Genomic DNA, 14,295 nt, shown 5'->3' with positions numbered 1-14,295 from the left:
GCCCAAATTAGACAGCACGGAAATGAGGCCGGCTGTCGGCACTGAGGGCTCAGCGTATGAAAACATAAACGAAACCAGCTTTTCGCTAACAGTTGAAAATACTTAATAATTGGTTTGTAAATGTTTAAAGAGGGAACAAAACCACGACGAAAATAAATACAATTAGCTAGTTAATTTATAACACAGTAACAGGTAATACAGCCTACCTCTATCTATGTCAAAAGAAATATATTAACCATTTTCTTCAACATCCACTTACCGAAAGCTGGAAAGCGCTTTTCTTGATATACTTGAACTTCAGAAACATTGATATAGGCATATTAGTCACGTACCTGCAACAAAATATTTTCTGATTCAATAAACAGAAGTATTTAAGTAGACTGAGGTACATTTTTTCAACGATTGATGACTTAGCGAGAACGTGGGCGGATTGATTGTGGAAAATGAATAGTTATAAATATATGGCTTTTCAAAAACTGTTGCTACCTTGACTACACTCATCTTTTAATGTTAAACGTTTCAATTGAGATGATTGAATGTTTGATTTAGACACAGCAAGCAGACTAATAAAGATTTTCTAATCTTAAAACATTTCAAAAATAGTTTACTCACAGCCTATAGCATTATGGAGCTAATTGAATGCATTATAAGCTTCGTTCTCATTATGCAAGACTATGAAGGTATTGCACACGTCATAAATTTCCTTCTCTTGATACATCAACGTCTGCGTCAAAGATTACAGTAATATTACAATCTGTTAGTAGTGGTTATTGCTGCTTGTACCCGCCCCGTCTTACAGAATCCTTAGTAATGCTAGATCCAATAACTAAGCTTCGTTCTTGGGCTTAAGTAAGCACTACGCTGCCTCTGACGTATTTATAATTTTGAGTAAAAGTAACTATGTACACGTTTCTAGGTAATTAGGGAATGGTAATCAAAGAAAGTATACTACCATACTTGGCAGAAGTAACCCTTGTCAGGTATTCCAGATATCGTAGAGAACATTGTGATACTGACAAACTTTAGGTGCAACATAATAACAGCAATATTTAATATCGTGTCATGTGCATCTGAGTCAACCGTCTAATTTTGCAAGAGCAACACTTATAATAATAATACCTACATAGAGCATGCTAAAGAGAAAAATATGCAGAGTTAATATAGCGAAGGTATTGCAAGAACCAATTATATCGAACATCCTCAAAGACTAAAAACAGTAAAATCAATCATCTACATAACAATTCTTTACAAAAACAATGTTATTGGTGTAGGCGAGCTCGCCTCCCGCCGCCCGCCGCCCGCCGCCCGCCGATCCGCAGTAATGTTACTCGGCTGACCTTTCTAACATCTACAATATAAAAAGTGTGTTACGCCCAACTCGTCTTGCCAAATAAGGAACAAATACAGTTACATCCCGATTACTGTAAATAACATTAATCTTTACCATTAATGTCAGTACACGGATCTCATGTTTTGTAGTTAACCTTCAGTGTAGAACTAATCTAGGTATGTACGGAAATCCGAAGCTGAATTGTATTAAACAGTTTCTTACTTCCCGTGGGAAAACAGTTGCGCTCCACTCACAGAAGGATTTGTTCAAAACTCTTTTTGCAGCATTTCAAATGAATCCATTAAAGATTTTACACAGTAACGTGTACATTTGCATTTTTACATAATAGTGGAACGTTTTCAAAAACAAAAGCAATTGTGAATCCAGTTTCGAAATCTGCATTTATAAACACGTTTATACATTGCATATGCACTTACCGACATCTGACATTTACAGCATCTTTGAATGCAAGTCTTTTGAAAGATTACCTAACATATTTTCAACAACTTTTATAATAGGTTATTTAGCTTAGTTTACCAAGCGTCGCAATTTATCTTTGATTGCCTGATACGACCTCTCTGTAATAAACAGTATTCCACTTTACTCTAGGGTGAAGATAAAGAGTATAGCGAAAATATTTAGTCTTGGTAGAGTCTGAAAATAGAACGTTAGCTTTTTTTTGTTGGCTTGTGTGTTTCTGTCCAGAAACAAAAGTACTGCCTTCTTCTAGCAATACAATAACATTCATATTAATACAACATATCATACAAAGTGAAAAGGTTGTTTCATTACAACATTATTTCCTATTTAAAAAAATAAGTAAAACCTTTTTGCATCCGCGAAGGATGACGCCACTGCATGCCCCTCCGATGACTTCACCACACGCTCGTAAACATTCGGAACTAACCGCGCGTCTTGTTGTTCAACTTTAGCATTTTGTACCACCTTGACAGATTAGTTGAGGTGACTTTGAGTGTATCAATGTGAACTTTTACAATATCCCAGACCAATTATAGGATGATGCTAGGCAATAATAGGTGTCCAAAACTTCTTGTTTTGGTTAGAACAATATAAGGCGGAAGCGACGAAATTTGAATTGCGTCAGAATCAACATTTTAGAATAGTTAATTTAATAGGTCGCTGAAATGACGATTCAAGTTGGTTTTGGTAGCTTGAGTCTGAAAACTACTTAGATTTACTATCTGGTTATGTAAAATGTCAAAGATTAAAATTGCGCTTTGAGTTAATTTGTAAGTTGATCAAACTTAACGGTACAACTCGTAAATTGAGATTGATTAGTTCTGCTATGTTTTTTGTTCAGGTAATATTCATTAATCAGCGGCTTCTAAATAAATGTCATGATTGCCGTATCCTTTATTCTCCATACTAAATGAGTTGCCTCAGAATTATCGGCCAACTACGATACTAGAAAACATAACCTCAGGTTAATCGTACGTGACAGATCAAACCACAAGCGGACTACAGATTGCAAATTACATATTACAGACCATTCTATGTCCGCAGAGTATTAAACGTTGCATAACAGTCTATCACACTAATGTAAGTACAAACGTTATGACATTACTTTTTATAAGCTCATAACTCGCCGTGTATAGCATTAATACATAGGTACGTATGTACGAAATACGCGAGTTGAGTAGATAATAACTAAAATTTAATTATAGCTTATGTCCACAAGACACGCGGTCATTAATTGGCTTGTGTCGAAATAATTACAAGGGTAGTAGAGGGCGGGGGTGAGAGGTAGCGACCCTGTGGCCAACTTCTGTCTTCGGTTGACACGACGCGACAGTAATGGTAATGTAGTCTTCCTGTTGAGGTTCACAACCGCAACTCCCATCAAACATACACTCAATAATCTTAATTGTATACTATTAATCTTTTACAAGACACTCAATTCATTTTGATTTATACGAAGTTAATTGTATCACAATATTAATCATCTTTTCAAAGGAATTTTAGAAATAAATTTTAGCCTGGGGACAGTTACAAGCGGGTATATTATTAAATAGCTACAAAACCACGAATCTCAATTTAAAGAGTAATTTCGATACCCACAAAAAACAAACATGAGGGTCAGAAAAAAGAAATTGCTTCTTTGATAGCCACCTAGACAGTTTTTAGCACAAACAGCGCCGTTACAAAAGAAACAACGGTTCAATTTTTTATTTTAATTAATTTCGCCCGTGGCGTCGCGGAATAACATGTGCATGAATAAAATACTCTACTTACACGCATGTAATAGAAACACGCTATTCTGCAATCAGCCCTCCACATCTAGTCTAGTCTACTGTGTCGAAAAGTGGTTAACGGTTTTGTAGTTTCAAATTAGGTTTAACCTGCTTTTTATAACAGAACATAACAGACAAGCTTTTGATCTGAATTTATCTTGTTTTAGCTATTTTATTTTCTGAACATGTTCTATCAAGGAGGTTTTGCTAATTTTAAGAATAAGGGTCTCGTCGTCGAACTGTCCTGACTGTCGAATAGTAGACAACTGCACATCAACACATCTTTGTGGAATGTATCCTGGATTACGCCTATAGGCGAAGTACCTGGTAGCAGTGAGGGTCGTGCTACTATCATTTTAGCTTCTCCGTTCTTCAATGAGGCTAAAATACTGCATAGCTTAGCGTTAACTAGTATTCTTGTGTGCTTTCTGTGTAATTTATAAAACGGATTGTTAGTAAAGGCGCGTTAAGCCACCTAATTTATTTGTTTGTTCTTTAACCTACACGTTGTTAAAATAAATAAATTAAACTTCTCGTTACATAACGTATACTTAATTTGAAGTCTAACAAAGACACAATTCACATATAATAATGTATAATATTATATTCGGCGTCCAAGGATTTCCGTTACGAACATTAAATATAGTGACGAAGATGATATTTAGTAAAGGCCAATGCATAGTCAGAACAGGTTAGATCATTTTAGCTCCTGCGCGCATACACATAGAATGATTGCTCAACAACCGGTCGGCCCTGCTGGATTCCCAGTTTATCTAGTCGCGGTAAGCCAACAGATAAATTAAGAAATCAATACTCGTACTTAGGTTAATTCTGAGGAATTAGAAGCGGTCAATAAAACAATCTCACCACATTCAAATAAAGAGCCAGTTGCTACTGTTAGTTGATAGAGCAGCCTTCGAGCGCGGCGTTTGATGGGACACAGGCAGGTATTAAGTATTAACAATGCCATTATCAAGTTTAACTATCTCGTTTCTGTCCTTGTTTCCTCATCACTTAAGTGGCTTCCACGCTCTTGTTGAAACCAGTAATAAATGATAACCTCATCTTACTAGTACTGTGTCTGAGTCACACAATTTTAATGTCAAACGACTCCCATTTTCTTTAACTTATGAAGGGGTTATTCCGTCGTTTCATAATAAAGACGGTATACAGTACATCTTAAAAATTCGAAAGATAACAAATTTTACTCACTTCGTCAGTTCTATTCATGCACAGAACAATCTGAACAGTAAGTTTGATATCAAGGGAGCTTTACAATAAGAAAGTAAAGTTCACTTGAATAACAACGAAGTACAAAGTCTTCACTTCTGACCCAAACTACAAACACAAGCATTATTAAGGTCTGCTCTGTTTGTTTCATTAAGTCTGAGAATGACCTCTGCGGAATACGTAAGGCTGTACTCATCTGAAAGCATTACGTAGCATGCATTATATAAAACACAGTCCACAAGATTATGTCTGTGAAAATTCAGAACATTCTACTTCTATTTGACTTGCTCTAAGTGCTTTTTGGGTGTTGGTCAAATCTCAAATCTTTGCGGTAAATTTCAGGCTTCGAAAGATCCCTAAAATAGTTTGTGAATTAGTAACAAAAGTTGTATTACTTTTTCGTTTTATTATTACAAAAAATGTTTATAAGTTTAACCTGAACCTTATTCAAACCACAAGTTACCAATAACTTTTTCTAACAATTTGAAAGGAATTGCAAACTTGCCAGTTTGAAATTCTCTTTGTGTGTTGCCTTTAGCACAAAATAACCCTAGCATCTCAATTGCAGCAAGGCAATGAATAGAAAGTACCTACAGCAAAATAACAGAACCTCTTGGTGAATAGAACAGAACCTTCGTAGAAATCTTATTGCGCACAGAATTATGGCGAAATACGGGGTAGTTAGTTAACAGCCCTAATGGAAAACGGCGACACATTGTTTGAAAGCTATAATTTGACACAATTTTTATCAGTTTACAGATGTATATACTGAATATTAACATTATTAAACGTTTAGAACTAGAAATACATAAGGAATTCAATATATTAATAGACTTAACTGAACCTAAGCAAGTCTTATAATATAGTAGAACATAATAAGTAAGGCAAAGTGTATAATAAACGTGCGATTATACCTATATTTTTCCATAATTAAGACTTATGGTTGAGTTAAGAGCGACCTCGTAGCTAATACAATCGCCGCAGAGTGCAGCGACAAACCTGTCGCAATGTTCGCATCATTGATAACTGTGTTGTAATCTTATTATATTGCTTACCCACAGGTTAAAAGCTATCAAGATTGAAGAATTCTTACTATTCTTGAGAATGAGTATTGTTCATTTTAAAGGTTGAGAAGGAATCGTAGGACCCATTGTTGAGTACAGTCCACACAATGTACAGTAGTGCAATCATTGTTAAAGCATTATCCAGTTATCGTAGGATTTAAATCGCTATGTAAATCATGAAAGATTAGCAAAATGTATGGAGAGCGTTAAGTCTTAATTACGTCGGCTCCATAATACATGTTTCCAACAAAGACGAAAAACGAAGCTACTGCTCTCATTACGCTTACAATAAACGTGACTCATTATTGCCACGCTTAGCCAAGTATCGGTGATTGCAGTCAATAGCCCACTTGAGGATGCCGCTGTAAAACGAATTTATTTTGCTGGAACGGTGTATTCGGTATACAGAACACTCCAACGGAATACCTCTGTTACTCGTGTAGCCGGGGTACGGTGAGTATCGTACTAAATAGTCTAACCACTCAGTGTAAGGACGCGCGACACCGCATCGCCGCTAAACAGTAACTTTCCTAAGTTGTTACGATATTTCGTACACTTCGGCTACTCGAATACCTCTACGTTAGAGTTTTCCGTAATACTATAACATTGTACTGGTATTTTCTTAAATACCAATGCTAAGCATCCTTTTGATAAAGCCTTGTATCGGTTATGTGCGTGTGTGCGCTTTGTGAACTATAAAAATGATCGATATTGACTTTTTTCCAATACCTACTGCATTAAACAATATCGTATCATCTCAAATTCAACCAGCCAGGCAGTAGACACGGCCGGTTTTTTTTTTTTAATTACAATCATTTATAGGCATACTAAATGTGAAAAATTACGAACAAAAACTTAAGCATCTAATTGTTTAGAGTAGTATAATCACCATTTTTTCATAATCTTAAGAGCAAAACAATCTACCATTGCTTTTGATTCTAATTCGCTGAAATCCTTTATAGCTGTTAAAAGATTTTTTTTCTTGTGCTCGTACCTTTTAGCAAAACATTCCAAGTGGCGGCCTTTAACACTCGTTTTATTCGAGCCGAGACGGGGCGCAGCTTCTTTGATAGCTCGTTATAAGGAACAAAGGCAACGCAACATCAAACGAGGTATTTCTTTACGCTGTGACATTTTAATAACGGTCCCCCAATTGGTTTCCCATTTTATTGTTAACGTCAATTTAACAATGGTCGATCGTCGCGATCAATTGTTTCAATTGCGTACGTTTTACGCCGGTTTACAAAAATATTTTTTAGTAACGGTGATTTTCACAAACGGGAGGTTAACCGAAAATCACGATGGTTAATGTAAGTAAAGCACTGAAAGTAAAGGGAGGCGGATGTATACACTAAGGCTATAAGGATCTATTATTATAATGACTGCCCCGTTAGCGGCAGCGTGGTCGACCTTATGGAGGATAACCGGCGAGCATTAACCTTACCGTTTTTGGCAGTACCAGTCATCTATACGAAAAGAACAAGTATTAATCATGATGTCAAGTTACTTTCACAGACTCATTAATAGCATTAGGCAGTTACTTGGTTGGTTGTTGATGATTAAAAAAATATATAAGAGAGTGAATGTCGTCCGCTTCCATAAAAGTAAACAATTTCTTGCCAAATAAAAATGTTTTGCATGTAGTTGTATAGAGGATTAAGACCATTAGACTCTATTCGTACTCGTTAAATGTAAACGAGCTAATACGTAAAGGCAACGAGCCACTGGTAGCTAGCGAAGTCATTTGCCATGTAATGAGACTCATTGCCCTCTGCAAACCAGTTCGATGGACGCGATCACAAACAGGATTCGCGGTCTACGCCTTCCGTACTCGACGATTACGAACCAATTACATGAACACATTAATGATAGTAAATTCAGCAAACAAACCAAATTACAACATTAACGAATACGCCTCACTCGCAGATATTGATGCGACCTTCTTTGTTTACTCTCATTAAAAAGCTACTCGGCATCATTTCTTCCGCCTAAGTCATTGTATCTGATCAGTCACGGTCTCGTTCATGATCGCACGAATAAGCCCGGCCTAACAGACAGCCCGCGTCCATGTTTCACAGTCATATTTCGTGATGAGAAATGACGAAATGAGGAAGTTTCGTGAGAATCTCTGGCGCGTAACTATCGCGTCATCTAGATGAAGTGATGCTGTGAAAAATTGCCAAAACACTTAACCGAAGTGGCCGGATATTATACCGGTAGTGTCGAATCTGACATAATCGCAGTATCACGTCTAGACACGGAGGTGGCTCGGGCTCCCTCGCGCCGCAGTCCCGTTACTCGGACGCCGAAGCGCCCGCTTGTTATGCAACTGATGTGTCCCTCGTTTGCCGCACCGCGCCGGCGTGGCTTGTGCGTCGGAGGCATCAGCGCTCGCGCATACAACAATACGCGTTAGTGTAATATAACTCCAATAAATATTTTACAAGTTATCCTTAAAGGGGTAGGTGCATCAATTGTATATTCATAACAAAATTTAAGCACTGACCATTGCTTACAAAAATCATAACCGACCCATTTTTTACCAATTACGATAATCTATCTATCACTCTCACGGCCTCACGTGTTACGTCCGCACATGAACCGCAAGCTGTATTGAGATATATCAGTCCAGTTCAATCGACTATCCGATCAACTTGAATGTGTCGAAGAGCTCTATTTACGTTCTACTGAAAAAGGTACGACCACAAACTGGTTTTTGAATTCTAATTCAAGATTTTATTTAGTATCTTCAGTAGGAATAAAGGAATATTGAAAACCGATTATATTTTAAATTCGAATCAATCCCCGAATTCGAAACTCTTTCATGTTAAATAAACAATGTAAACGACAAATTAGTTTCTAAAGTAAACATATCAGAGTATTAGGTATAATAAAATGTTCATCAAGTAGCGGTAACTAATGCGAGTGACGTGGCGTAGTGCAAGATGAGCCCTGCTCCGGTGAGAGTTCTCCCAATACCGACAGATTAAAGTCTCTGCGAGCAATTTGTTGGGGATATGCGGTTGATCTGCGCTAAATAGAAATATCGGTTTTAATCGGAAACCAATACTTTACGTAACGAACAGAAGATATATTTTTTTAACTTTCGTGGGATGAATTTTTAATGAGGGTAAAATGTTGCGAAAATGAACGTTTTTTTTTAGTCGATATTGGGGAAATTTCAGAGCAAACAAAATATGCATGGTAAAACCATATGCAGGAAACTTACATTTTTAATATTTAATAATAAAGAATACGACCACACGAAACAATATCTAGGGATACCAAAAACATTAAAAGTTAAGACAGGTGGTCAATTTTATGGGTTATAAGTGCTTATTTATGCCTGTATGCCTTAATTTACTAAAAAGGCAGGTTTCATAATTGATGGTCGTAATCCCATGCTGCATAATGAATTTATTGCTAACCTTACTTATATTAATTAAGACTAAATATTTACGAAACTTGAAAGATTAGTAATAACCATGACAAACGAAAATATACCTTACTAAATCGCCTTAAAGTGTTAATTTAATAAAAATCTTCAGGTATTGTTTACTAATCTGTGAATTCACTTTAAAGTTATTAAGCAGTCTTAAGCAATATCAGTAACTAGCTGTTGCCCGCGACTTCGTCCCCGTGGGCAGAAGATATAAGTTATGATTTATACCTGCCCCGCTTTTTTCACATTTTCCATTGTATCTTCGCTCCTATTAGTCGCAGTATGATGGTTTATAGCCTAAAGCCTTCCACGATGAATGGTATACTCGACACAAAAAAAAATTCACCAGTAGTTCCTGAGATTTGCGCGTACAAACAATTAAAATATTTTGATATGTTTGAGAACACTTTCAGAACTTCTTGTGTTATAACTACACAAGAAGCTTAAAACTTGTTTTTGCTAAAATTTTGATTTACACCATTTCCTTATATTAGGGATTATTCATAGGTTTTCACTGCAAACATTACCAAAATCAACCCCTTAAATTTCTTATAATTCCACAAAATCTACTTCAAAATGAATGGTATTTTTATTTTCTCTTGTAGCAATTAGTTGTCAAATTTTATTTCCCAAAGTAAATTTCTTCAGTCAATTTTAATATGTTTTTCTACTAGCTATAGTAGAACCTTATTTAAAAGGTTTGTTATTATTTTGATAAGCACTGTGGTTCATAAATATTATGAATTTGATGTTTGCAATACAATTATAAATAAAGACAACAATAAGCATAAAGCAAGACATGAACACAGAACAGGTTTTTTTAGTAATTAGACACTTATTTACATAAAAGTAGTGACTTTGTTAAATTTTTTAAGGCTTAGTAACTTTTGGTTTACTGAAGAAATCAGGAGTTTCTTGGATAAGGTTGTGCATAGCATAACATTTTAAATACAAATAGGATAGTATCCTTAAAAACTTTAATTTATCATATGTTTACATTTTACAACTGGCTCGAATTTTCTAAAAAGTTGCAAACTAAAGGAAAAGTTATACTGTCTCACTACAAATAAAAGCGCGAAATATTAACATTAAAATATATTTGACAACAGAATTTAAAAATTGCACTTCATAAAAGTTTCAAAGCAAGATAAACAAATGTAAAATAAGTCTCAATCGCATGCAATTTGAGGTGGCAGTGAAGCAACGAGACAAGCGTAGGCGTGCAAGGTTCCACTCCTCTCACCTTGCGGTATCGGCGGCGCGGGGTCCAGCGGCGTTGCCAGCACCGCAGACAGCTGCGCCACCGCCTCCACGGCCCACAGCACCCCCCACATGTCCCACAACCACATCACAACACTCCACTATCTCATAATTGGCACAATATTCACACAACTTAATAAATACGAATGCCTAACTATACTAATAAATCCTATTGGCACGATCATACTTTAAAAAAAAACATGAGACTGTTTAGGAGCATTTTGAAATCTATCTATCACATAATTCTATGATTCTTGAGTAAATTAAAAAACATGTGTTATTCAAACAAAGACAGTTACTGCACGTCATAACATTCCTTCGAGCACGAAACGCGAAACAATCCACAACGACGTTTCGACCACCACTATTTGTTCAAGTCGGCTGGTTGTTGGGTAGAGATGAAGTGACAGTTGACGATACGTTCATAAACTTGCGTTTGTGACTTTTGTCAGTCCTGTCTTTGCCGTTCAGAAATGAGTGACTTCTTCACTCTTTGGTTATTGTTATACTCAAGGCATCAATGAAGTAAATGTTTCTTTTTAATTATTTTTGTTTTACAAGTACATGGGAAGTAAGGTACAACAGGTGGTAAATCGGTCGGTTTCATCGACATTACTAGTTTCGCCATTTCTAACATATATGGTAACTTCATCCCTGGGTCCTTGGGTTTTGAATAATCGGTTGCTGGTACCCATTTTCCGTCTATGAATCTTGCTGGTTGAGAAAACAAACCTTCGAAATGTAATCCAAATGATCCTTAAAATAATATGTACATAATTCGTAACTGATTCTGGTGTACAAAACCTACCTATAAACATTTTAATAAGAGCAGATACATACCGTTGCAGTACATCCCGAGACATACGATATTATCAGGATTAGGGTTCAGCAGCCAAAGATTTGCCAAATGCACTATCGAAATAGCTTTATTTAATCTCGTTATTCCTCGAGAGTATTTTCTCTGAAAAATATAAAGTTACAAGTTAACTTTGACGTATTTAAAAAAAAAAAAGTGTGATTGTCATGAAGTACGTAATTGATACTTACTTTCATTTGAGCAACCTTTGGCCATAAAGTAACATCAAAATGCATTAAATAGTCCATAGTTCGCATTTCTGGAGTTATCATACCAATATTCAAAGTAGAATTATGTACTTTCCTGTATCTATTATAAGGCTCAAAAGAGTTATACTTATGCACAGTAGTTCTAACGTCTACTATTTGATTTATCCCAACGAAACCCCATACAGGTGGACAAAATATGTTTCTCATGGGTACTTGAGCAGTTTCAGCGAGTATTGGTAAAATTTCTAATCCTAAATCAGAGGTAGCCACAGCAATGTTGTTTTTATTAATATTAACCCGACTTCTAAGTACAGTTGCGTTATAACAGGCTGGACCCAAGTTGGCAAAAATAACGTACATTTTGCGAGAAGCTGACGCATTAATCATTAAAGCCAACTCTTTCATTTTTTTCCTATTTAAACGTAGCCATTCGCCCATAGCTAAATTATCGCTGAAAAAGAAACGGCGGTATAAGATACTGGAAATTAAATTTTAGCCAAGGCAGAAATTGGTAGTACTTAGCATACTTAAATGGTTCGTGGTCCAATACTATCAGTAAATCAGAGTTTGTCAGTGCTACCCCTATCTTCTGCACATATTTTACAACTTTCCCCGGATAGTTCGTTTGTACATAGTAACATTCTTTCTCGACAAACTTCATAAATGTCTCAGAACAACTATTGTCGTACAAATATATTTTATTTATATATTTATCTCCTTCAGCAACTTTATGATCTAGCAATTGCGAAATCAAATGCATTGCTAAGATATGTCCGGCCCCAATTATAGTAATTACATAATGGGTTTTAATCGCTGTTTCTTCTTCGACATTGGATTTAGCTTCGAGTTGTCTGATGAGTATATTTTCCGCATTCACTTTCTTTTTGAATTGCAATACGTTTGTTAACAGTTCATCAAACTTCTCAGAAGCAAACAAAGAATCAAAGTTATAGTATGAATAGCAGTAGTCCAAGAACTCCGAGGCTCCACCTATATAAGATGGTTTACTGCCTTTCATTAACATTTCTTTCCATATTATAGGTGACTCCATATGATGCCACTTATTTTTAATGTTTATCTTACACAGCCAACTCTAAAACATAATAATTCATTATATATACACGTCACATGTAATGAAACTGTTATTCTGTTTTACAATGGAAGTGTGTTAAAAGTAACAGACCAAGATAAAATAAGACTGACAACGGCATAGAAATTACCTTCCATTCTAAAACAGATTTTTCTATCCGTTGATAGCAAAAGTTTGGTAGGTTTTGAGAAAGATAATCGGCTAGATAACAACTTTCTGCATAAGCCGGGCATTGAGTTTCCCCTGCTATTATAATCCGAATTCCCATTAATAAAGTTTGGCTATAAAGTACAAATATGTATTGAAAGTAAGTCTCGGTTGTTAATTGTTTTTTTGGGATAAACCGGTACTTTATTAATAACCTTTGAAACAAATAACTTTGACATAACTTTAGTTTTTGATTTATAGAAAAAAAAGTCATTAGCCAGTAATATTGTTTTTCATATTACCTCTATCAGTTATCAATTTGAAGATAGTCAAATCGACTAAAACACTCGTCAAAAAGAAATTTTCATTTTTATCTGTCTTCATATGTCAACTGTCAACATTGACATATGAAACCCACTCCTGCGTTCTGCTAATGTTTTGAAATACGGTTATGTTTAACATCATATAAAACAAATAATTTAATTCCTATTATCACACATTATGGCAAATCGAGATTGGGGATTTTGTGACTTATCTGTAAGCAAGAATTTTGGACTTGACAAACTTCATTTTTTAGAATTTGCCGGTTATAATACTGTTGCTCTTAACACACATATCGTGGATGCTTCAGACGAACCTAAGAGAAAGAAAAAGAAAGGCGAAGTTAGAGAAAAAAAAATGGACTTTGTGCCTCCACCAGTAGACTTACCAGAAGATGTGTTAAATTCGTCGAAACTGAATATCTTACAAAGAGTTACAATTGAGTTTTCCGATTCGAGCATAGCCCACAAATTGAATCAGTCATTAAATCTAAAAAAGTACGACATAATTGCTGTTATTCCTAAAACATTCCAGGCATTCCAGTATGCCTGCGGTAGCATGGATATAGATTTGATTACATTTGAACCTGAGAGTAAATTTCCTTTTAAAATCAGTAGGAAGTTGTACTCGCAGGCTGTGGAGAGGGGTATATTTTTTGAGATAATGTATTCACCTGCTATCCGGGATTCAACATCAAGGAAGAATATAATTAGTGCCGCGCAAATCTACTATACTATAGGCAAATCAAGGAATATAGTATTCTCTAGTGGTGCTGAAAATGATATGCAAATCAGAGATATTCATGATGTTATCAACTTTGGTTTTATACTTGGAATCAATGCAAACAACAGTCTTGATTGTGTTCGAAGCAATACAAGGAAGCTTATACTAAAGGCTGAGGCAAGGAGGTGCGGTAAACATTACATGAGAATAGATAAAGATGATAATGATACTTGGCATACAAATAAAGCTGCCACTGATACAAACAATGATGAAGCTAATGTCAATCCTAATGATATTGAAAATAAAACAACTTTAGTCTATTCACTTTTTTATTTAATTCTATGAACCTATATTAATAATTACATTTCATG

The 14,295-nt window shown here is 35.6% G+C and overlaps 3 protein-coding genes across 3 annotated transcripts in view; 1 reads left to right on the top strand and 2 right to left on the bottom strand.

Moving 5' to 3' along the window:
• LOC113500765 overlaps positions 1 to 10,692 on the bottom strand; it is a 99,574-nt gene extending 88,882 nt beyond the window's left edge. The window contains exon 1 of the mRNA XM_026881653.1: positions 10,562 to 10,692. Coding sequence (XP_026737454.1) covers positions 10,562 to 10,667 — 106 coding nt within the window. The 5' untranslated portion in view covers positions 10,668 to 10,692. The remainder of the gene's footprint in view (positions 1 to 10,561) is intronic.
• Positions 10,399 to 13,235, bottom strand: LOC113500770 (putative malate dehydrogenase 1B). The gene is made up of 5 exons (XM_026881663.1): positions 12,864 to 13,235; positions 12,171 to 12,736; positions 11,626 to 12,094; positions 11,419 to 11,539; positions 10,399 to 11,334 (listed from the first exon to the last, which is right to left on the bottom strand). The coding sequence occupies exons 1-5, from the start codon at positions 13,152 to 13,154 to the stop codon at positions 11,096 to 11,098; spliced, it is 1,686 nt and encodes a 561-aa protein (XP_026737464.1). The 5' UTR covers positions 13,155 to 13,235; the 3' UTR covers positions 10,399 to 11,095.
• A 57-nt stretch (positions 13,236 to 13,292) lies between these two features.
• Positions 13,293 to 14,270, top strand: LOC113500773 (ribonuclease P protein subunit p30). The gene has a single exon (XM_026881665.1). It carries the CDS (start codon positions 13,382 to 13,384, stop codon positions 14,267 to 14,269), a length of 888 nt encoding a protein of 295 aa, XP_026737466.1. The 5' UTR covers positions 13,293 to 13,381; the 3' UTR covers position 14,270.
• Positions 14,271 to 14,295: the final 25 nt, after the last annotated feature.

Source organism: Trichoplusia ni, chromosome 14, assembly GCF_003590095.1.
Source record: "Trichoplusia ni isolate ovarian cell line Hi5 chromosome 14, tn1, whole genome shotgun sequence".
Classification (NCBI taxonomy): Eukaryota; Metazoa; Arthropoda; class Insecta; order Lepidoptera; family Noctuidae; genus Trichoplusia; species Trichoplusia ni.
The sequence above is the reverse complement of the archived record's forward strand: the minus strand, read 5'-3'. Positions and strand labels throughout refer to the sequence as shown.

Coding starts and splice junctions, on each gene's coding strand:
- LOC113500773 (XM_026881665.1), top strand. CDS start 13,382: ATGGCAAATCGAGATTGGGGATTTTGTGACTTATCTGTAAGCAAGAAT.
- LOC113500770 (XM_026881663.1), bottom strand. CDS start 13,154: ATGACTTTTTTTTCTATAAATCAAAAACTAAAGTTATGTCAAAGTTAT. Junction 12,737..12,863: donor AATCTGTTTTAGAATGGAAG/GTAATTTCTATG, acceptor ATTATGTTTTAG/AGTTGGCTGTGTAAGATAAA. Junction 12,095..12,170: donor TTGGACCACGAACCATTTAA/GTATGCTAAGTA, acceptor TTTCTTTTTCAG/CGATAATTTAGCTATGGGCG.